Here is a 25524-nt window from a genome sequence, read left to right on the forward strand (position 1 = left end):
ATAAAACACCCTGTATAATATTCCAAACTTAAATATTCAAATCACAGTCCAACACAACTGTTAAGTCTTAACAGTAGAAGTAGCTTAAAATATCTAGATCCAGTTTAGCGTTCGTTATTCTCCTTGACTTGGTTTTAAAGCAAGGCCGGCTACCAATTTCCACGTTACTTCATGCTCACATAGTTACTAAATTAATACTTGTACCTTTTGACGTATATTTTGAACTATTGGCATCTCTTTATTAACTGACTACAGATACCTGTTTAACCATTTGGACATGTCGCTACTCTCCAAACTCTCGCAACTATGTTTAACCAACTTCAAAAACGGAATAGGTACTCAATTCGGCTGTATTATTTGTGAATCGATTTCGATGATTCTTTTTATGTTACCTATTTCTGCCGCCAAGCAGTAATGTCAGCATTACTGTGTTTCGGTTTAGAAGGGTAAGGGTGCTAGTGAAATTACAGGCAAAAGCGATTTGTCAACTTATGTCTCAGGGTAACGGGCGCAGTGGTAGTGCCCCTCAGATCTTTGCAATTTAAAGTTCTGAGTGGCACTGCAACTGTTATGGACAGGCGTGTAGCTTACCATCAGGCGCACGACTTGTTCGTCCCGTCACTTGATATTATAAAAAAAATGATGGAAAGGAAGTACCTTTGTAGAGGTCCTATTTAAAATTTGGAATAAATATACCACCTCTAAAGATGACACATTAAGGCGTGAATCTGCTTTATTCGATTTTACCCACTTTCCATTAAGCGATTTTAATAAAACTTGGCAAATAGATGTAACTCCATAAACGTTTCACGTCAATTTCAGTCAGTTGGTTTAACATTTCATATCTTGAGTTGTAGCACTTTTCATTTTCATTATCATCATAAAAATTGTCCGCCGCTGGCTCAATGCGCCTTGACAGGTTACAGGTTACACAGGTTTTTTCTTAACATTCCTTTTTTTCAATTGAAGTTTTTTTCAAACGAAAAAACGTCTCGGGCCCTTTACAGGTTTTATAAACAAATATACGCGATTCGGATTCTAAAAGAAATAGTGTTATTATTATGTTTTTTTATATAAAATGTAAGTGCGCATTTGACCTCCATCTCACCTGATGGAAAGTGACGATGAGGTCGACGATGGAGCATCCACACTTAAATAATGCCTATTTACTCTCGCCTTGAAAAGGCCCAAGTTATAAGTTCAGGGTCCACATTCCACTTCATAGTCGTTCGCCATGTAAATGTGGAAGCGTAACGCTTCGTGCGAATCTTTGGAATATCCACAACATAGGGGTGGAACCCAAGCCTACGCCTAGTCCGCCGATGATGGAAAGGGGAAGGCGGAATTAAATCGTGTAATTCCATTGCACGCTCTTCGTGATATATCCTGTAAAATACCGATAAGCAGGCAACTTTACGGCGGGTGTTTAAGGCTGTGTAGCTTCGCTTCCATTAATTCCGAGTCACCTATAAGCCTTCTGGCATGGTTGTCAATCCAAAGCAGCCTGTTTGGTATGTAACAGAGCTATGCCAAAGATAGCGGCAGTACTCCATGCACGACCGGACGGGTATTATATATAATATGTAATAGTTGCTAAAACCTAATAATTCCTTTTTCGTTTTAGCTTATTTAGAAACTCGAGAAATACCTATACCGTGTTCTTAGATTTTTGCGATTCTTCTTGATTTCTTCTTCTTTTTCTGATCGAATGTATACATTTGAAAAGCAGTTGCGAAATACCGAAATTAAAAAACACGCGCATTTCAACAAGGAAAATGGTTGCTCTGTGCGACCAGTTTGGGATCCATTATTTTCTCTGATGATAAATCCCAACACAGATGTAAGTGACAATTGGAATGTTCTTTTTCATTCATTTAATTTCTTTGGAATATTATTGTTATATATTATCTTGGGCACACTAAAACTAGGGTGGTTTGCATTAATATTAGACGTAACTAGATGATGACTTTACCATCTCAGTCAGCCGTGCCCATGGGACCTGTAAAGGGCCCGGAAACCTTAGTTTGTTTGAAAGAACAATATATCCAATTACATAATCTAGAAAACGAAGTATCGCGTTTTACGCGTTTAGCAAAGATACGCATCTTTGCCTACCTCAATAAGAATTCAAAGGCGTGTGTATGTAGGGCTATTTCAATGGGTTCTAATAAGGGCCAAACTAACAATTAAAAAAATAAAATAAATAGGTTTTATTTGACATGCATAAATTTCAAACAAAACAACAAAAAAGAATAAAAATAAAAAAGAGGCATACAAAATAATAAAAATGAAATAAAATAAAAGCATGCCAAAAGGGTCCATGGCTCAGCCTCTGAGGACTATGCTGATTACATAGCCCTTGCTGTTATTCTGTCGTGGCCCGTCATAACATGGAACACCACAATTCAAATAATAAATATACATATGTTACATGTTACGTACAAAACAAAAAATATATTTTTTATAATTAAAAAAAATTGTGGTTGTCTATGTGTGTGTCCATAGCAGCCGCGACACAGGATTTCCCAAGTGCTGTGTAGAGTGTTAAATAAAATTAAAATAACTGTAGACATTTTGGTACTAGTGACTAAATTTTGACATAAGCAACAATTGGACGAAGTAAGTAATCAATGTGAATAATAAATAAGTAATTTAAAAAGCATAATACCAAATACACACATCGAATAATAATAGACAATTAAGCACTAAGTAAATAAAATTAATAAATTTGATCATTTTCGCTCCTTTGTGGGAAAGCTTCATTTTATAATATATTTATAAACGTAGTAGCGACCAGGCTAAAGTTTTGCTTTTCAAAGCTTCTTTACGCAGCGTGCATACGGTACACAGCGCGTCCAATATAATAATGCTTTTAGGGTGCTATTTAAGTTGCCGCGTTACTGTAGTGCCTCCACTATGTTTGCTGAGGCTCGTACCGATTGTTTTTACTCAGTCATACGAAAGCGTTGCGCCTAACTCCTGACTCGGCTGCGAGGCAGCACGAATGGCATCCTTAGCACCCTTGCCGCTAGATGGGACTCTCCGATGGTGGGGCGCTGGGTGCAGCTGCACACGGCAACAAGCCGATAGCTGCGCCTCGAGCCTTTCTACAGGGGAATCTCATTAATTAATAAATATTAAAATATACTTTCCCAGTTATTACTAACACTAATTTTTTAAGTTATTTTGTTAATAACACTATGGATTTATAGTCCGAAATAAATTATTATTATTATTATTATTATAATGAAATTTTAAAATGATCATTATCACTTCTTTGTGGGAAATACTTCACTTTATAAGATATTAAACATTTCCCCAAAAAAGTGAAAATAATTGTATTGTTAGATAACTAACAATTTGATCAAATTCACTTTTTTGATCATTTTCACTACTTTGGGCATTATACTTAGGACCCATCGATTTGTAAACTACTAAGAATCCTGAAGGACTAATTCACTAACATAATAAACAACAACATTTGTTACATGACTTTTTATAAAACATAACAAATTTACCAAAAATATTTTTTAAGTTTTTTTGTACTATCTGACACTTTTTAGATCTATATTTCATAGAAATTGTTTAGCAACGCCTGCAGCGTTCTTTCTTTTGCTACCGCTCAGTGTTATCATTAGAGCGGTCTATTTAAAGTCAAAAGTAAAGTCTGATTAATTATTAAAAGTCATGGAACAAATGTTGTTGTTTATGTTGTTAGTAATTAACAAGTCACCCTGTATATGTATGTAAGTTACTACAGCTATAGTCACAAGTGGAATGTCATAGTTATGATATAGAAACAAATTACACCCTATGAAAATAAAACATTTCTATATGCATATTTTGTACACGTATAAGTTCCTTGTGTAAGTTTGTAAGAAAGACAAAGCAGGAAAATAATTACTTTGTATAATAAGGAAGTACATTAAGGATAATGGAGAAAAGAGAAAACTTAGGAGTTAAGGAAGTATTAATTGAGATAAAATAATTGAAAGAATCACGTATGTTGTCAGTTAAATGAATTACTTATACAGGGTGACGCACGGCTTTGCGACACGGAGGGCAAAGTATTTTTAAATATTGTAGATGGGGTATTTTCTTGGCGTTTCAACTACGACGTTTATATTTGTAAGAATCAGTACTTAGCGACTGAGATAGCATTACCAGTGGCATTGTACAGGTCCTCACGTGTGCAGGTGTAGGGACACGCCGGGCCACTTGGGAGCGATACCACACAGACATGCGCTCTCCGAGCTGTAACCCCACCCGTGCATGCTCTCCTTGCTTCGGTCCGCAGCCTATTTAGACTTATAAGTTTGCCTTACTTATTACCTTATTGCATACGACTTGCTCGTCCCGTCACTTGATGTTATAAAAAAAAGACTTATTCGGGCTTCGTTAGTTTCCCCGTCCAGAGGGAATACTTCTTTAATGAAGCTATGGCGACTCTTTAGCCTCTGGATTACCGGCACGTGATGGTGTATGTATGTATTTGCTCCACTCATCATTATCAACACATTTATACATACCATTACAGGGCACGGGTCTCAGGCGAGATTTTTTGCCATAGTCCGCCACGCTAGCCCATTACTGGTTGAAAACTTCTTTGACGTGCAGGTTTCATTACCTTTCACCATAAAGGTTCTTTTCGCTATAAGGGTTTTTGAGTCGTCACGACCTTTAGAATAACATTTTTATGCTAATTTCAAATTTCATGCATACCGGTTAAATAACGGATGAGTAATTCTTGATTAATTGCTGTGAGTAATTCCGTTCGGAAATGTTGCAATTTGAATGCATGTCAAGAAAATTCGAGAAATATGAAAAAAAAATATAATAACCCGTTCATTCATAAAGAATAAAGAATAAAAAAAACGTGTACAAAAAAGGAAAAAAGCACTCTTAAACTTCACGTCGTAGATTTAAAAATACACATTTTTAAGGCAGTCATGATTGTTCAGTCGCTAGCTAGTCTACCTTGCGCTCGTAAGGTCATAGGTTCTTTATTCTTGGAATATGTTAATTAACTGTTTTTTCTTTGTTTACAGGTAAGTCATCTTAAATTACAACTTCCTACAGAATTAACATTAATAAGAAATAAGTTTTGGTAAGTCGCATTGTAAGTTATTTAAATGTGTTGTAAGTTAAATTCATAATCAGTCATTATTCAACTTGGGCGAGAATTATTAACATGGCTGAGAATTTCATGCTAAGCATTTTGAGAATTTCATTCGTGCTGAGAATTTCATTCTAACAGCACTGGGAGTCGTGCTGTGCCTTCTTGCGATTCTACTACTGACATTAATATCCCAACCACAAATGCAGTTCTGGGAACACAAACCACGGTCAATCAGTATTGGTGTTATTGCATCCCACATACTCTACACGCACACCCATTTTTACTGCATGCACTTTTGCTTTTTTTGACTTTGTTTTGTTTAGTTAAGTCTACTGTAATCTTTTTTTTTAATTTTACTCCGTGGTCGAGTAGCTTGCGCACAGAATTTCTTGGTGTATCCATCTCTGACGTCCTGGCTTCATCCCCGGCCGGGTCAGTGTAGAAAACCAACTTATCTGTTCTGTCTCTGATCTGGGTGTTTGTGGTACCGTCGTTGTCTCCGATTTCCATAACACAAATGCTTTAGCTACTTACTTTGGGACTGCGGTAACGTGTGTGATGTTGTCTAATATTTATTTATTTATACATCGTAAGGTCGTATCATAAAGATGGGGGGGTTTTAAACGGGTAGCCTTCTCGTTTATGATTGGGATCCCTACAGTAACTGGAAAAAGAACTGATGTTCTTTAAATAGGTAGCTAAGCAGATTTTCATAAACTTAACTAAGAAGTAGCCTGATTATACCACCCTTCAAATAAGAAAAACCGCTTTGAGATCTACCCATCCACGTGGGAGCTGTGGTGCCACATAGAGACACATAGGCAAAGGCTACAAACCAGTGGCGTAGCGTGGGGGTTGCAGAAGGAGCCATGTCCCCGGGCGGCGCCAATGGCAGAGCCTTAGTAGCAGAGCCCTAACTAGTCAAAGTTGTTTTTTTACCTAGAATTAGAAAGTAAATTCCACTATTGATATTCTTATTCCCATCTGATCCCTTAAAACCGATCCCCAGGGGGATCCGTTTTTTTAAAATTATTTTATATTCCCATCGGATTCCCAATGAAGGGGATCAATAATAAATATCAATATTTTATTCCCACCTGATACCCTGGTACTTACAAGTTTATTTTTGGTAGGTACTATGGTACGGTCAACAAGAAAATGTATTCGAGGGTTGTACTGATTTTATTTAGTTTATTAGAAATTAACAACATTAACTGTATTAATTTTAAGACTTTCGTGGTTATTCACTAAATGATTGACTCTGAGTCAACCCGTGACCATGGAGCGTGCAACCGTTCCGAAATATCGGGAAAATAAAAAGAAGTTATACCGTGGTAAGAAACCTGTTACTAATGATAATCATTTAACTGTATTAACTTTGATTTGAAAACTTATTTTTCTCTTAACTGTATACTTACCTTAGAAATACAATTGCGGAGATCCGTTGGGAGTTGCAAAATATAGAGGGGATCAGTTGTAATTTAAAATTGGTGGAGGATCCGTTTTGGGAATCAGATGGGTATAGAAAATTATATCCTGAACAACACAAACGTGGCAACGGTAGAGGAAGATAAAAACACAGTCTTTTTTGCGTTATGTTTTGAATAAATTTCGAGATTTGAGTCAAAGGTATTTTACACTCTATGTGTATCAATTACAGTAAGCATGCTTTGCTTATTTCGGTCTTTGTAGGTAATAGACCTTAGGTACCAGTATTCGATATTTCAAAGAAACTACTTTATATTGATTCTAAATTATTAACAAATTAATATGTCATTCAATAAAAATCTTGAGGGTTTCCCCACATGGAACATACGGAATTACAAACTAGCTAGCGTTACTTGGTACTTAGTGCAACGGACTCGCTAGCGTTACTATTAATAAATAAATATTTGACAACATCATATACACTGCTCGAATCCCAAAGTAAGTAACTAAAGTATATGTTTTATGGATATTTATTGGAAACAACAACAGTGCCACAAACATTCAGACCCTAGACAGGATAGGAAAGTTAGTTTTCTACAATGACCTGGCCGGGGATCGACAAGGGAGGTCATTGAATTACTTGCCTTTGACCATATATGTTTAAAAATTGAAATGAATGAAAAAAAAATCTCACAGATTGCGCTACTAAAAAGTCGTTAAACAACCAAACAAAGAGCTGCAACAAGCACGTAGAAAAATTCGTAAGGTCCGCTAATTCATTCCGAGGTTTAGTTGGCATAGCGTTTGCCACGGTTTGCTGGAAGACAATGTCGGTTCGAATCCAACTGGATCGAAGGAACTTTTTGTAAGTCGTCGATATTTGTATAAATAATATTATATCAAACTTGTGGAGTAATTTCACAAAAATAATTGAACATCATGGTGATCAAACATCGTGACATTCAATAAACTTAAAAATTATGAATAAATTTTTAAATTATTTTAAATAAATACAGAAAAATACTTATTTACTGATTACAAGCTTCGCTCACTTTCCGGCTTTACCCGCGGTTAAAGGTACTTTTGTATCAGGTATTTATTGAGCATTACTGCGATCCGGTTTTGAAGGGTGCTGGTAAAATTACAGGCACATGAGACTTGTCAATTTATGTCTCTGGGTGACGGTCGCAGTGGCAGTGCCCCTCAGATATTTGCGATTTAAAACTCTGAGTGGAACGGCAACCTTCATGCACAGGCGTGTCGCTTAACATCAGGCGCACTTGGTATTATGAAAAAAAAAACTAAATATTCACTAATGTACGTAACTTACTAAATAACGTCATAAGTACATCGCCTAGCGTACTTCTCGTTATTGTTTATTTTTGGTGCTTCCTCTCCATGCGTCATTGCTTTTTTAAAGCGCGATTTGCTTTTACACTTTTCCATGAAAACAGCATTTGTTTTTCAATAAGTATACAAGGTGACTTGTATACACAACTAACTACCTCCCAGGACTATATTACTAACATCTTAAACAACAACTTTTGTTCCATGCTTTTTAAATATAAAAATATTTTATAAATAGAACGCTCTGAATCGTCGTCTTAGAGTGAATCTCGTCTTTTATTTGCGGAATATAATTAGTAATTTGTGATAGCCAAAACGAACCCAGAACAGCATCAGGGGAGCTCATTTCCATTTCGTCATATCAATTTTGTCTACAACGTTATTGGAATCCACATTATAGAATCCATTGTGAACGAATTGAAAGGATACAACGTAACTTTACTCGTTTTCTGGCATATAAAGACCCCGATTGTCCCTATCGTGCTGAATATAATACTCGCCTACACAATTTCAAAATGCTTTCTCTTGAGACCAGACGCCGAATCATCGATATTGGAGTTTTGCATAAGATAGTGCATGGAGGTATGTCGTCGCCAGAGGCTCTTGCCCTCACTAATTTTAACGTTCCTCGTAAAGTGCCTCGTAAAGTACCCCATAGTCAGAACATTTGTTTTGTCTAGTGGCAACACTAATCTTGGAAAGTATGCCCCTTGAACAGACTCATGCAGTCATACAATGACTTACTTACGACTGGAGACGGCGACATAGATATCTTTAATATAAAAAATACTAAGCAGTTTCTTCGTATGTGCAAGCAATTTGTTTGAACTTATGAAACTTGTTAATATATCTATTATAGATAACTAATTATTACTGTATTTTTATATTTCTAATTATAATATTTTCTTTAGTATCTCATTGGTTAACAGTAGATTTTTAGTGATGTATACACCTGTAGTGACTTGGCACCTTGTATAGTGAACCTGTGTGTATTTTTTTTTAAATATTGTTTTGTGTTAAGTTGATGGTGTATCTTTAAATAAATAAATAAACGTCAATGACTTAGATTTTTCCATCGAATCCGTTCATTATTTGTTCGGTATCGGTTCGGTATCCCTCTGTGCGACTCGTAAGTTTTCTGTGGACTTCTTCGTCGGAGCCATTGTTTCCATGTCATAGGTGAATACTGACAAGACACACTGGTTGAAAACCTTTTGTAATATTATTATTAACACACGAACACTTAGAAAAAATTCCTTCGATCCGGCCGGATTCCACCCAACGTCTTCTAGCAAACCGTGCCAGACGCTATGCCAGCTAATAAACGGGACGAACCAGCGGACCTCACGAGTTTTTCTATGTGCTTGTTGTCGGATTTTTGTTTTTGGTTTTAACGACTTTTTTGACGTAGCGCCATGTGTGAGAAATCTATGAAAGTATTCACCCAGTTAGGCAACAGCAACTGGTTAGAGATGTCATTTTTTAATTGTATTCAGTTTTTATTAAATGTCAGGATGTGGTCCTGACAATCGCTAACAACTTAATTTCAAAAATTGTTGCTTATAATGTTAGTAATATAGACCTACGAGGTCGTTAATATTTTACTAAATAACTCTGTATACGCTTGTCAGAGTTCTTGTTAAGCCGGGTGGCTCGCTAAAAACCAGTCAGTTGGACTTTACCCAGCTCCATTGAATCGACGTTTAACATTATATCTATGTGTTTAACGTTTAATGTTCACACATCGACATTCGTGTTCTAATGACGTCAATGATTTGGCTGTTAATTTGTTATTCAAACATCGCGAAAAAAATAAAGTCACCAACTCGCATTGAACGAGATTGACAACTTTAGTAACCTCACTGTTTTGTATTCTGGGCGCTGGGTGTTTAGAGGATGGAAAAAAATTATAATTTCATAAACCCTTAGACTATGTTTCCGTCTTCTAAGCATAAACCATAATGGCGCTGTTTTTAGCCCGGAATGAAAATTCTATTGTTTATGGTATTCGCCACTGAGCTGAAAAATGTCATTAAAATTCTGTACACAGAACTATAATGAGTTTCAAAAAAAGAAACTGGTATTTTTGCTAATGAAAATATCAATTAGGACCATAATTAAATGCTATACTGCCTCCTGATTGGTTAAAGTCTTGCAACCGGGCTACATTAAAAAAAAAGAAAGTTAGAACTATATTCCTTATTTTAAACCAAATTAGAAAAGACTTTATCCTGAAAATGCCACTAATATGAATTCAAATTTATTATTATAAAAAAATATTATTCAAAGTGACAGAAGACAATGTGATCTATGTGAAAGTAAAACATAAATATTGACTCCTGCCGCTTAAAAGGTCTATTTAATAAACCCAAATAAGTGAACTAAGTGATTTAAGAGAAAGTGAAAAGTATTAGAATTTAGAATTACAATGGCAAATATTGAGGATTCCGATAATTAAACGAAGACATGGCCTTGTATCCAAGTCAAAACTATAAATAAATAAAAAATTAACAAAATATGCATAAAAATTGGTTCTGTTTCATAATTTTATTTACTAGTAGAAAAAGTATTGTATACAATCATTATATAATTAGGCCTTAAAATCTCGTACCTGTGGCTAAACACGATACTCGGCTGTAAGAACCTTTATTATACAACGATTGCATAAAATACTATTTTTAAAATGTTTTTGATCTGGATTTGGCACTGGCACATCTATTTATTTATTTATTTATTTATTTATTTATTCATTTAACATTTGTAGCTTTACAGATAAATCGAAATCGCTACAAACAAAAACAAAAAAAAAATCAAATAACATACAAACAAATAAACATAATACAGTTCACAGAATTGAACTCACAGGCATCATTGGTTCAAACACTTTCCTGCATTCAGACATCAGACATCCAATGCTGTCAAACAAATCAGAGTGTGGTGCCGCCTCGAGAACGAAGTTGAGGAGTGTGATGGCGCGCAGCACCGGTGTGTTTCGGTGTGCCTGCGTGCGCTAGTATAGGGATTTATCTAGTTTGACACCATAATTATAATTGGCGAGATTGTCTGGCACATTATTATAATTTAGGATATGTATTTTAGACTCGCCTCTACCATGATCTAAAACATTAATTTTGAATTTTGTAATAAAAGGGGCGGTATTCCCCGGCTAAGTTACAGTCAACCGGTGTCAGGGGCTCAAGTTTAATACCCAACTAACAATACGTGCCGAGCATGATCGCTTTCTGCATTTGCACTGGAAGCGACACGTCGTAGAAATCCAACCGTCTCCAGTTGTTAGCGAGTCTGACTAGAATTAACCCGTTAGCGGGTGAAAGACTCTATGTGTTCGTTCAGGGAAGTACTACCACCTTACCTATTTCTACCGCCAAGCAGTAATGTGCGCATTACTACGTTCAGGTTTTGAAGGGTAGTCTTTGAAGGTTGTCAAATTAGGTCTCATCTTTGCGATTAAAAGCTCTGCGTGGTATTGCAACAATTATGGATAGACGTGTCGCTTACCACCAGGCGTGCTTCTTTTCTTTCCCGATATTTTCGATGATTTGTACATCCGGAATAAGTAAATTGGAGTTTTTTAAGTTGTATCACCGTATGATTCATGAATTAGAACAATGGACTTTTAATGTTGTTCTTCAAACTCATGTTATTAGTGTATTCATTTATTTCGGGAACACTAATTTGTAATGAATATTTACATACTAAATTCGTACAAACATGACATAGTACTACAAATTAATTCGTATAATCAATGCCGAGCAAGCTATTTTTAATTCATTATCTTTTTAAATTTTTTTTTTATAATATTAAGTGACGGGAAGAACAAGTCGTGGGCCTGGTCACCGGAACGCAGTAATGCTCACATTACGGGCGGCAGCAATAGGTGAGGTGGCAGTACTTCCCTGGACGAACACTTTCACAAGGAAAACTGCATCTACTCAACTTGATTTGTCTCGCCGTACACGTCTTGTTCCTTTGGTACTCGATGACGTAGTTTTTTTCACCTCTCTAAAATCAGGCGGCAAGTTTAGAAAGCTCCAAGGTAGAACTCAGCAACCTTGTATTTTTGTGCGTCTTTAGATGACCTCTTTCAGATGCGTCAGGTGACCAGGTCTCAATGTGGTACACGATGACGAAACTGTAACGATTTTACACATTATTTAATATCAACATCGGGAGTTAATCGTGTATAAAACTTGGTTATGAAGAGACGTAGTGTGGAAGTCCCTTCAAGACAATGGACGTTGCAAGACGTCCGAAACATTGAGGTAAATAAAATATGTTTTATACATGATTTAGTCCCGAGTTTGTGTCCCGGCGCTTACACCCGGGCGGTTTGATTGGGTTTTAACCCAACCTCTGCTTGAGACATTAGTTGACAAGTCCTATGTGGAACCTAGCAATGCTCTTATTACTGTTTGGCGACAGTAATAGGTAAAGCAGTTCTTCTGTAGGCGAAATCTTTCACAAGATACTCTACTGCTATAATCACCACAGAGTATTTTCATCTTGATACTCGGTGACGTAGAATGGTCAAGCGCAAGTTGTAAATTGCAATCTTTTAATCTCTAATACACTGTGGCCCAAAAGAAAGATCCATAATGTTTATAAACATTTAACTACCTGGGCTATAGCATCGTGATAAAACTCGAATCATCTAACGCATAGATTCCCAAACTGTTTAGCTAACCGCCCACTTAGGCAAGATAAAAAGATTTCAACGTCCGCCACAACAATAAGTAATTGAAAACACGTATTTTTATATTAACTTAATAACACAAAAAAATCACAAGGAAAATAATTGTATATGAATGTGTGTAGTTTATATAGGTACGTAATTCAAGTTTCTTTTTTCAAATGCTTCAGCATCTCCTTTAAAACATCAACGCCCGCGGCCCCAACCGTCCACCTAGGACTCTTCAGCGCCCACTGGGGGCCTACTTTGGGAAACTATGTAGGGACTACTTTGGGAAACTATGATCTAACGAAACAATAGTTTATAAATCTAGTCACATTGTTTGAGAAAAAAACAGTCGTCATTTATAAACTAGTAAAAAAAACACTGTCTTCGAATGTAAATATTATGAGACACTAATATATGACCTGTCTCTCGGATGGTCAACCTATTTATTTTATACAGGTAAACTTGGTAGTCTAATGATTACACCTACCGCCTCTCAAGCAGAGGCCGCGGGTTCGAATTTGGGAAATTTAATTTGAAATTTAGCATGAGCTTTTCGGTAAAAAAAAACATCGTGCACTGTGTACGTCGAAGAAGGTTCACAACTCTCGGAAAACGTATGAAGTCATCAACCACCATTTGGCCAAGCGTCGCGGACTATAATCCAAATCCAAGCCTGAGAGAAGACCCGTGCTCAGCAGTGGGATGATAATGATGATTTTGTACAGAAGCTGTGTCGGGGGTAGACCGTATATCTTCAAAACGATAGCAGACGTAATTGCAATGCCAAATTTCTGCACCAGTAAAGTGCCATTTATTGATATACATATTAATTACTTTTTACTTTTAACCGACTTCAAGAAAGGAGGAGGTTCTCAATTCGACTGTATGTTCTTTTTTTGTATGTATGTTACGCGATAACTCCGGTATTTGTGAACCGATTTTCATGATTCTTTTTTTGTTAGAAAGGGGGTACTTCCATAGTGGTCCCATTTCATTTTGAAGAAAATCATCCACCTTTAAGGGTAGTTGTTCACGCATGAAGATTCATTTTTATAAATAGCGCCTAAATTTAATTTAGGACTAATTATTTTAATGGTTGATTTCTCCAATTCAAGGCGTTTTTTATCTCAATATACTTTGAGTAGTGAGAACCAATTATTATTATCTCCAGTGTCAAGTCGTGTATAGTGGTGAACTAGCGGATATTTCAATAAAACTTAGCAAATAGACGTAATTCCACGTATTTTTGAGGTCGGTTTTTTTAGTAATCTGTACTGAGATTATGATAGTATAAGGTAAGGTATAATAAAAGCTTAAATCGACTCCTCGCGTTAAGTTTTGAATACACTGGAATGAGTATAACAAGTGACTTTAGCATAGAAATGCTAAATTAAATTGTAAAATGATAAAATAAATTGTAATTGTTCATCTAACCGATGTCTAGGATTTTATAATACTCTGTGTGAGTTTTGCCAAATACAACTGAGAAATAAAGTCACGTGTTACGCTCATATCAGTGAATTCAAAACTTTAAAACACTCCACTGTGTACTTGACAATTTCGGTATACGATAGTAGGAGGAGGGGTCGAAATACTAGAAAGTAAAACTAGGATTTTTAAACTAGGATTGTAAAACTAGGGTCCTCGCGGCAAGGTGCTCAAGATGTTGGCAGCATTCCCCCTTGCCACTAATTTGTATTTAAATGGTGGATTGTACCTAATTATTAATATTAGTGGTTTTTTATACTACAAACAATGTATCGAACAGTTACTAGAATGCATTAGACGCTTATGAAATGCGGCAGTGGCTAATTTTCATACAATATTTAGAGGCACAGTTGTAGCGGTACTGTCGTTATACGCCATTTTTGCAGCACAATTAGTGAACTAAAAATTACTGAAGAGCTATAGACGCTCGGCTGCCGCGCCACAGTCGTGCCACTGCAGCACTTCTACTTCTCAGTGACATTTTCCACTAAGCGCACTGCGACTAGCCGCGGGTGGCTGGCCGCGCGCGTCTTTGTTTTACTTCCGAGTCGCGGCCGTGTCAATGGGTATGATTTTAATGACTTAGTAGAGCATCCCTAGAGTTTCTTGCTCATTCCTCTCAGGGGAATCTGCGTTACGATTGAGCAAACACCATATCTTTCTACGTTAGTTTTGATTATAGTGACCGTCCCTTCCTACCCTTATATACGCATACGAGAAGGACACTATAACCTGTGCGCGCACAGGAACCTTATAAGTTCAGGTTCTGACCCCAGATCAGCCAGTGCACAGGGTTGTCACTGACCTCTGTCACTTGACTTCATCCGGTTCTTCGAGAGGCTAGTGCCTCGGGTGAGCCGCTCCGGGTGCACGTACAGTACCCTCCCTATTTTCCAGATAGGTACCGGAGCTGTAGGCACGCTCACTTCCGGACGCCGAAAAATGACGTCTCTCCAGTTCCCAATAACCTAAGCGGCTGGAGGGACCGGAGGATATATAGCTTATCCTCTACTAGCTCTCCGGACTAGTGCCGGAGATGCCAGTCGCAGTGTCCTGCGACAATGTCCGGACATAGCTTCAAACTTCGCGATTCACGTGCCCCGCGTATCTCCTCGCATACAGGCCCTCAACTAGACCGCTGCTAAGACGCGCTAGCTGTTTACGAGACAGACGCCCCGGCACAAGCAAAACCGGGGCAAAGAAACATGTCCGTCTCTACAGCTAACCTCTAACACTAGCGAGTCCTTACTCAAGTCCGAATCCGCCAGAGATGCCCGCAAAGGCGTATCACTGGCGGAGGGCTTGGCCCGGGCGCCCGCCGTACCCTGGTCTTGCCGTCGAGCTCGTAGTCTCTCCGGAAAACCCTATCTCTCGGGTCGGTAGATAGGGACAAAGGGTAGGGTTACGAATGAGCAGTAGAGTCTAATCAGTATTTTAAACTGCCTCTGTGGCCGAACGGTTACCATGAGGTCCCAGGTGCAATTCCCGTGCCGGGAAAAATATTTATATATTTATATGACATTTATTTCTCTCGTGAGTTTGGATGTAATTTGTGGTTGTCTATGTGTGTATCCATGGCAACCGCGACACAGGGTTTCCCTAATGCGGGGCTATGTTGAGTGTGTGCGTTATTATTGACTGTGCTTTATAAGTGTAATTTGCTTAACTATGAACTAAAGATTATTTGACTTTGACTTATTTGAATAAATAAGAGTCGCTCGCGGCCAACCGCCCGCGTCTAGTCTCTTGGCACTTAGTGGAAAATGCGTGTACTATTTAATTTAAAGACAGTTTCTAACTGTCATTCTTCTTATTTAATTAGAATTAGTTTTTCGCTGTAAAATGTAACTGTTTTGGAAATTAACCAACTATAGTAGCTATAATGACAGCCGAACTCCGAAGGGAGTGGTATACCAAGAAGAAGACGAGTATATAAGTTAAATAAGACGCGTTAACTTTGAAACTGCAATAATAATATAATTATCTACAATAAATAAGTAAATAAATACTTTATCATGCTTAACTTATTGTTTTATGTCGATAAAAGATAATTGTAGCTATTTGGGCAAGAACATGGTCGTGGGTGTAAGCATAATAATCATTAAGAGGCCTTAAAATCTTAAATGAATTAAAGTGTAATCACGGGCAATGAATCTGGGCCACCGGCATTATTTTGAAAGGAAACAAAAGCAAACTGCGAGATAAATTTAGATCATTCTAAAAATTCTCAGTTTCTTGTTAATTTTTTAGTAACTGTATTTAGTTTTTGCGTATTTTTTAAGTACATCGCATCGTTGGTGTAACAAGGCCTCATCTGCAAAGTGACAACTTTTCAGAAGGGAAGTTTAAAGATTCTACGAATTGTTTTGTGCTAAAATAAGAAACACATAAAATTTCACATATCGTCGTCTCAGAGTGAATACCTAACTACTAAAGTAGCAGTAGAGCTCCTTACCTATTTCTGCCGCCAAGCAGTAATGTCATCATTACTGTGTTCCGGTTTCAAGTTTCACATGGGGCTTGTCAATTTACGAGTATGCCTCAACGTGACGGGTGCAGTGGTAGTGCCCCTCAGATCTTTGTGATTTAAAGTTTCGAGTGGCACTGCAAGTGTTATGGACAGGCGTGTAGCTTACCATCAGGTGCACGGCTTGTTCGTTCCGTCACTTGATATTATGAAAAATAACCTCGTATGTGGTTTCTATGTCATTTTTCAGTTTTATAAAAATGTGGTGTAAAATGCAGTAAACGCAATAAGGTTTAATTTTAATTAGATAAATAATAAGCGTATTTTATTTTCATAATATGTAAGGTAAAATAAAATCTTAAATAATAGAATTGAATTGGGTCCCCGCGGCAACGTGCTCAAGATGCTGGCAGCGTTTCTCCTTTGTATGACTATGCCAACGCGTTGAGCAAGGTAGCTGCCGGCCTTTGGGTTTCCCAGACAGTGTATTACTTTTTTGGATAACATTTTGTAAAGATGAAAGGCACCAGGTCCCCACGGGCCAAGGGTTTCGACTCCAAAGATTGTAAATAGGTAGTCGGAACCGAGGTCTTGGAACTTATTACTTTTATTCTTTCCGCCAGCTCAGCCCCCTTCGTTAAATTATACCTCTTTCAGATACAATCTTTTTTGAGGTTTAAGGCGACGATATACATAATTTGTTTAATGTACCTCGTGTTATTTTTATGACTTTTGACATTTTGAAGTATTAAGTTAGTTACTTTCATTTCTTTTTTTTAATAAAAAGTAAGTGCCCATTTGACCTCCGTCTCACCTGATGGAAAGTGATGACGAGGTCGGCGATGTAGCATGCACAAGTAAATAATGCCTATTCACTCTCGCCTTGAAAAGGTCCAAGTTACAACGTTCGGGAAATAAGTCCTTTAGTGATTTTCTTGATGCATTATATATATAATTCCATGAGTTATAATCAAAGTTTGTATTCAGCTCTATTTCATGACCCGTAAGTAATAGTAATATAAGATATTTAATTTACACCACAAAGCAACAACAGCTTTAGCAATCATAACATCTACGTGCCATCTTAACTATGTTGTTAACACATCGTGGAACACCGTTACTACGCTCTAAGTGAATTTGAATTTTTTTAACCGGATGATTGCATTGTTAGTAATTTTCAATTGTCGCAATTTTCCTGTTCTAAAACATTCGTCATGCAAGTCCGACATTAACTCCCAAGAATTTAAAGCGTTATAATAACAAATTAATTAAATACTATCATAATGTAAGATGTTGAGGCAACGAAAAACCCAGCGGCGTCCAGTTGCCGAAACCGCTTGCGTCATTCCAATACAACTGGGCAAGCCAGTAATACCAACGTGAACGCAGCTACAAGAAAAAAAAAAGAATTGTACAAACCGAAAACAGAACGCAACCAGTCTTCAATGCGACGCGCGCCAATCCACACGTCTCGCGAGTGGCCGCTGACCAATAAATAAAATTCGCGCCAATTAGAAAGTTCGAAAATATATTTAAAAAAAAAGTGAATGTGTGATTTTTTTTATTAAGTGTTTTGTTTTCTGTGTTTGTGCTCAGGAAGTGTACATGACACAGGGAAGCTGACCAAAGGCCACCGAGATGCTTATAACGTAAGTTTTTAATGATTCTCTGCCGTGAATAGCATTATAATTAATAAATTGTAGTGATTATAATTCCAGTTTGATTTACTAAGCGTCATTTATGAAGTATTAAACAATATAGTATTCTAAGATTTATTAATCAGACTTTGAACGAGCTCTAAAAAGTTATTTAAAAGTAACCTGTCTCGAGTTAAGACTGGTTGCAAAAATTTAAACAAAGAACGCGAAAAATCACAATTTTTAAATTATGCAATATCTTCACGTGGTAAATAAAATCAGTTTATTTTTTACAATTACATTGTTTTTTGTTTATAACATAGTTCAAATTAAAGATAATTGTTTTAATTTTTTTTTAAACTAGTATGTTTTTCCTTAAAGAGGTGGTGACCCCAGTAAGATACCATTACAAGATTGGCCAATTACAGTAATAACACATCCAAGTGCTTGCAATGTCATAAGAACGGAAATTCTATAGCTGGGCCGTTATTGCACTATTGCCAATACGTTATACTTATTCCAGTTTTTAAATATTGTTAGGTATAAGTACATTGTATTATAATATAGTACTGTCGTGTAATGTCTATGGATAGATAGATTAGAAATAAAATCACAACTTGAAATTAAATTCTTAAAAAGGCGCCATGTTATTTGTAACTGTACTATTCTTTGACAGGGAAAATTTTATCGCAGGCGGAATTTTTTAAAAGGTTTTTCCAGAAGATATACGGTAATCACATCTTTACCACCACGTCCGCATGGCCTGCGCATACGCACGCAGTTAAGCTGTAATACAAATTCAGCTCCATCTATAATTAATGGAATACGAAATGTCATTTTTAATCAAAAGATTTTATCTGGCTCACCTTTTTTCGACGGAGTTGGGTAAATGATTTTACGCTAATGATGTAGATACTTTAAAATTCTTGAAATATCACATCTCAACGTGCTAGATATCATAAACAATGAATAGCTCTATTGATTTATTAAACAATATAATTCACATACTTATAAATCTATATGCAATCAAACATTGAGCGTCATTGTTTTATTTATTATAATTAAAAATTGTAAATTAATTGTCAATTTCGTCTTTATTTACGGGCTGATATTGTTACCAAAATGAGAAGGAACAAATGTGAAAAATAAAGTACGACAAAAATTATTGAAAATTTCTTGTACCTATGAAAAGAAATAAAAGAATCCTATATAGTATAGTCCCACTTCCAGGTTCATGCATTCCCTCACAGTAGGAGTAGAGCGTGTCAGGAATTTCACATACGTCATGAAATTACTCTGCAGATATGTGTAGATTTTTTCACCACGTTTTTCTTCTCCGAAAGATCATGATAATTTTCAAATTAAATTTTGTACGTAAATTCCGACAATTCAGAGGTGCAAGCCCAGATTCGAACCCATGGACATCTGATTATATTAGCGATAAGTATTATAGACTACCACGTCTTTTACTATGAGTACCAGATCAGCTAGTACAATTCAAAACACCTAGATTAGAAACAATTCGAAAAGGTTCCATTCTCAGATTAGTTCTATCGGGTATATAACTCAGGATGTCACCGCTGTGAAACTGCTGTCAGTGGTCATCATATCTTGCGGCAGGCAGTTGTAACAATCAACATCCCAATTGCCATTTGGTTGTAATATGGCCCGTGTGACTAAACTCTTAAAGTTACTTAAACCTTGTTTTTTTTTTTCAAACTTTAATTTTAATCATTCAATAACTTAATTAATTACGAATATAAATCAGCAACCGGCTTCGTCACAAAAAAATCAACAATACAATTCACCACAGACTTAGTAACGTTTTTTTGAAAACGTTAAAAACGTAAAAAACCAAAAACAGGCATCAAGCCCATAGAAATATTCGTAAGGTCCGCTAGTTCGTCCCGTGGCTTAGTTGGCATAGCGTCTGTCACGGTTTACTGGAAGACGTGGGTTCGAATCCAGCAGGAGTTTTTTCTAAGTGTTTGACACGCCTGTCCATGGTAGCTGCGGAGTCACTCAGAGGCTTTAGATCACAAATATCTGAGGGCCACTGAGATACATCTTGACAAGTCCCATGTGGCTGTGATTTCACCAGCACCTTTACCCTTCAGAACCGGAAGGCAGCAATACTCACGTAACTCTTTTATGAGGTGATATATTCCTTCTATCTAGTCTTTAGTAGCTTTTGACTAGATGTCTACCAAACCTATCATTATGACAATTTATGTTGCATGTCATCTCGATACTATAGATTTGTACATAGCGCGAGGTCATCTAATGTAACGTAACTTACTTGTTCCTAATATTCTTCAGCGCATATAACGGTGTGTAGTAACAGACGTAATTTGTTTAAAATATGATAAAAACGCCACATTTTCCTCGGAGAAACGTGAGAAATTTTGAATATTATAAATGTGGGCTTAATTTTTCAATGGAATTCTCAACAATAATGATATGTTGCAGCCAAGAGGCAGTCGCGTGCATCTGAGTGCCAGTCAAGGACAACGGCCGATCGATAGATGTTAAGTCTTACACTGTTTACGGTTACTTTGCCTACGTCGATATTTCATATTTTACTTTTAGGCAAAATACAATATCTAACTAATCGCGCTGATACAACAATTAGCGATGATAAACGATTACAAAAGAAGGTTCTTATTACAAATCTGTTTTAAACTTTGGCTATTGGAGATTGAGACAATAAAGTGACAATTTATGTAACCGGGTTTCTTTCTGTGCATTTGAAAATTTACAAGTATCTGAACTAGCAAGATGTTTGTCCTTCTTATTGCACATGAATTACAGTGAAAGCACAATATCAATAACTTAAGTATAAAATTAGTGTGTTAATGTGCTACAGGCGGCCTTATTGCTCTGACGCAATTTCTTCCAGACAACCTTAGGACAGACATTTGGGATATGCAAAAATAATACTACCATAGAATATCATTATAAATATACTACATAATAAATACTAATAAAAACACGTGATAATGCGTAGATAGATATGTATACCTATATACAAATAATATGAATACATAACAATAAATAAATAATAATATTATAATAAATAATAAATATAAATACATATATACTTTTGAAAGAAAAAGAAAAATATTTGAAAATAAAATATAAATATAGGAAATAAATAAATGGATAGCGGAGACAGTTGTAGTGTACATTCCTGCAAAGTTTCTGAAGCGTTAGATTTTTCTTTGAAGAGAGGGTTGGGGTCGCTGTTTCTAGATCTAAAATAACAAAACGACTATTTTCTTTCCGTGTCTTGCAACTTCAGGTACACCTATTTTAATTGCGGAGCATTCTACTATTATCTGCATTTTGAGTGATATTATTAATTTTTATGCAATGTTACCAACATTAACGATATTCATGTCACCGTTTATTCGAATACAAATTAAATTAAAATTGAAAAAAAAACACCAAGACAAAGCAACCTTAGACTTTTATTTATTGTTTTCCATCTTCTAAGAAAGCCGCACACTCTAAATGTCAATTAAATCACTAAACAGACTCTTTGAGACCAAATCGTGAGTGCAAACGTGATAGTCCTACTGTAAATAGTTTAAGTGTTAGATAGTTTGCAGAGTATCCTGATTGTAGCATCAAATGAAAGTTACTATATTATTGTAATATCGGATTTTCATAGTATAACAAACTTCAATCCGATCGGACCATACTACGAAGGTTTAGATAATAGGGATGCAACATTACGATTCCATTTTTATGAAGATCGATCATTGCATACGATCTAATGATTTTTTTATCGAATCGATTTTTAAGCGAATCGATTAAAAATTAAGACGAATCGAATCATCTAGCTCCTATTCATAATTTAAACAAGTCTCATTAATGTTTTCGTCAAGTACGGAAACGAAAAAAAAAAGAGAAGGTCAATGCTTAAGACATTAAGAGGACGTAGTTGAGCAAAAATGATCCAATCCACAAAATTACAAAAAAATGAGTTATGTACCAAACGGTTCCCAAGTCTAACTTCTTAGATCAGCAAATAAATAAAAAAAAAATATCTGTGGAGTTACATGACATTATACGTTTTGAAAATAAAGCAAGAGTGAGAAACACTTTTAAACTGCAAACTGCCGTATCTCGAAAGTGATTGGACGTGGATTGGATCCATTTTGTTTAACTACGTCCAAGTTATATGACATTATTATTGAAAAGTTTAGATAGATGTAAAGAATTGGCATCTGTGAAAAGCAAAAAAAAAATGTTTACAATTAAATCATGTAATAAAGGTGTATAATTATTACAAGTTTTGAAACGAGTTTCATGAGATCAATTCAAGAGCATACGATCCGATCCGTGGATCGATTCAGGGGCATATGATCCATTACAATCCATAAAATCGATTTAAACCAAAAAATCGTGCAACCCTATTAGGTAATTAACTAAATGTAAACAAAGCGTAAATAAAGTATTTTATGAGGCATTACCTGGTTACTTATCGTAAATTTATAATGAACTTGGGTAATGAAAGTGGTTCGAAATGTATGATAATATTTTCAGTTAATACTGTAATATATATATAAATATAATATTAAAATGAAGATGCTTGAACACAACTGTCCTACGATAAACATACTAAAATCCAGTCCTTTAAAAAGATGACAGCTAAAAACAAGCGACCAAATTGAAGAGTACAACGGTAACACGACTTAGGAAAGTCTCTACAAAATATTATATTTGACCGTTTAACCAAGTGACTGCTGAAGTTTGTTTGCTTAAATTATTTATTATACTAAAGATGGAAATAAAATAAATATTATCAGTCTATCCATTCAGGAGCTATGATACCGCAGAAAGACACACACACAGGCTTCAAACTTATAAATAACTCCCCTCGTTAAGCGTTAGGTGTTGAAAATAAAACAAAGGCATGCCATGTATTAATTGATTGAATGAACCATTTTGAAGCGGACTGTATCAATGGGTTCGGTGGGTGCTATTAAAGAGTGAGCAAAACCAAAATATATTTACTCACAGTTTATTAAATATTACAAAACACGTACAGTTATCAATCCAAAAACAGCAACAATAGTAAGGAAAAGGCGCCTGAAACAGTTACATTTAAATTTAGAATGTAATCATAAAGACTATTACACTTTTTGCTGCGTGGTCGGTGCGTGTGTCATTTATAGTTTGATATAAAAATTTTAACTTTAATTTCTATATATATAATAGTGTATAATGTATAGTTAAATATAATAATAATAATAACGCACACGCTCAACGCACGCCCCGCACTATGGAAACCCTATGTCACGGGTGCCATGGACACACACATAGACAACTACAAATTACACCCAAACTCACGAGAGAAATAAATGTAGGCCATATACATATTTCTCCCGGCCTGGGAAGCGAACCAGAACCTCTGCACGGCAGTCCGGCGTGGTAACTGTTCGGCCACAGAGGCAGTTTACTAATAATATATTAATTATATATTTTATTAGAAACTGCATACTGCGGTGTCTACAGCGACGAATATGCTTCACTTGTAGTTCTAAATTATATATGAGGTGAAGCCTAAAAACCAGCAAATTGATAAGGCTGTTACCTTTTTTTTTCAACACAGCCATTTATTTTAAATATTTTTATGTATCGTTGTAGTGTTGAAGAATAAAGTCTTTTTATTGATTCATTTATTTTATTGTAAAATATTTTATATTGTAATATATAAAAGAGACTTGTAGCGACTGCTGCGTGCTGTCATTTTTTAAATGGTTTACTCAATTATTTATGTTTATATTTAGGATATTTAGTAGCACCAGAGTTACATATTTGTTATTACAGGGTTACTTGGCAGTGCCCTTCAGATCTTTGCGATTTAAAGCACCGAGTGGCACTTCAATTGTCCTGGACAGGCGTGTCGCTTAAATCGACATAATAAACAACGTTTGTTTGTTAACCACGAATTACTTTCTTTATTTGGTATAAATTTCGATTATCCATGTAACTTAGCGTTGTTCTTAACATTTCAATTGGCATATGAATTAAGTTTCTTACTTTAGTTCTTCAATGAGTTACGTGAACATAACCTTACTTAAGTTGTTCAATTAAATTTCACTTAAAGTGAATAATCTCTCTCCGACAATCGATACCCACTTAATAAAATGTATTTAGTTACATAAGGAGCAAACACCTTTAAAAAAATTGTAATTCAAATCATTATGGCTTCCTTCTCCCATTATCTATGATCGGCGCCATTTTTGTTTTATAATACCAAGTGACGGGGCGAACAAGTCGTGCGCCTGGTGGCAAACGACACGCCTGTCCATAACAGTTGCAGTGCCACCCAGAGCTATAAATCACAAAAATTGACAAGTCCTACGTGTTTGTAATTTCACCAGCACCCTTACACTTCAAAACCGGAACGCAGTAATGCTCATATTACTGCTTGGCAGTAGCAATAGAACAAGGAGCTCTACTGCTATTAAAAAGCTCTAGTGCTATTATACCCGTCTGGTGGGATTTGTCAGTTGACAACAGACAGACTGCCTATATACAGGCATCAAAAATGTGCACAGCAATGGTAGGTATTAAGAAAGCCTTAATTTTAACGTCAATAACTTTTTAAAATATATCGTTATATAAATATGTGATATGTCTAACGACATGTTATGACAATTGAAATTTATAAATATATACGAGTATATGTATATCAACTAATAGGATACTGTTCAATCTCCTTTATGTAAATTTACTATAGTACTTACAAAAATTAGGGCAAATTAGAAACATGTTAAAGGTCATTTAAAACTTGTTTTATTGTCGATTGAGTCACGTATAAATTTAAGTAAACCAAATGTAAAGGTATGCATTTGGTAAGTAATTAGAAAGTTAAAAAATAATTATAGTAATTATTTGATATATATTTAATGACATTCATGGTTATTCGCCGCTATAAAATATCGGCAGATGAATATAAATCGAACTATGGCAAGAACGAAAGAAAGAAATAAATGTAATTAGCGAAACTCGTTAAGTATGTAATTAATTAAGTTTAATTTGCATTAAATCTCTGTTGTTAGGGTAGAACTCCTGTTAGCAGAGCAGTAAAGCTCCTTGTGAAAGAGTTCGTCCAGGGAAGTACTGCCTTACGTATTTCTGCTGCCAAGCACTAATATGAGCATTACTACTGTTCCAGTTTTGAAGGGCAGGGATGCTGGTGAAATTTGGGCACATGGGACTTGTTAATTTATGTCACAGAAGGATGCAGTGGCAGTGCCCCGATCTTTGCGACTTATAGTTTTTAGTGGCACTACAACTGTTATGGACATGTGTGTCGCTTACC

General features: G+C 36.0%; 1 protein-coding gene across 2 annotated transcripts in view; it reads left to right on the top strand.

Moving 5' to 3' along the window:
• The window catches only part of LOC113227802 (ABC transporter G family member 23), a 148498-nt gene that overhangs the window by 21666 nt on the left and 101308 nt on the right, over window positions 1-25524 (top strand). The window contains exon 1 of one of the 2 annotated variants that reach the window (XM_026460824.1): window positions 18151-18197. The exons of the other annotated variant lie outside the window; for it this stretch is intronic. Within the exon in view, the coding sequence (XP_026316609.1) occupies window positions 18187-18197 (11 nt within the window). The 5' untranslated portion in view covers window positions 18151-18186. Of the gene's footprint in view, window positions 1-18150; window positions 18198-25524 lie in introns of those variants that run through there. 2 annotated transcript variants of the gene reach the window in all.

This window comes from Hyposmocoma kahamanoa, unplaced genomic scaffold, assembly GCF_003589595.1.
Source record: "Hyposmocoma kahamanoa isolate Upper Pololo Valley unplaced genomic scaffold, ASM358959v1 217, whole genome shotgun sequence".
Lineage (NCBI taxonomy): Eukaryota > Metazoa > Arthropoda > Insecta > Lepidoptera > Cosmopterigidae > Hyposmocoma > Hyposmocoma kahamanoa.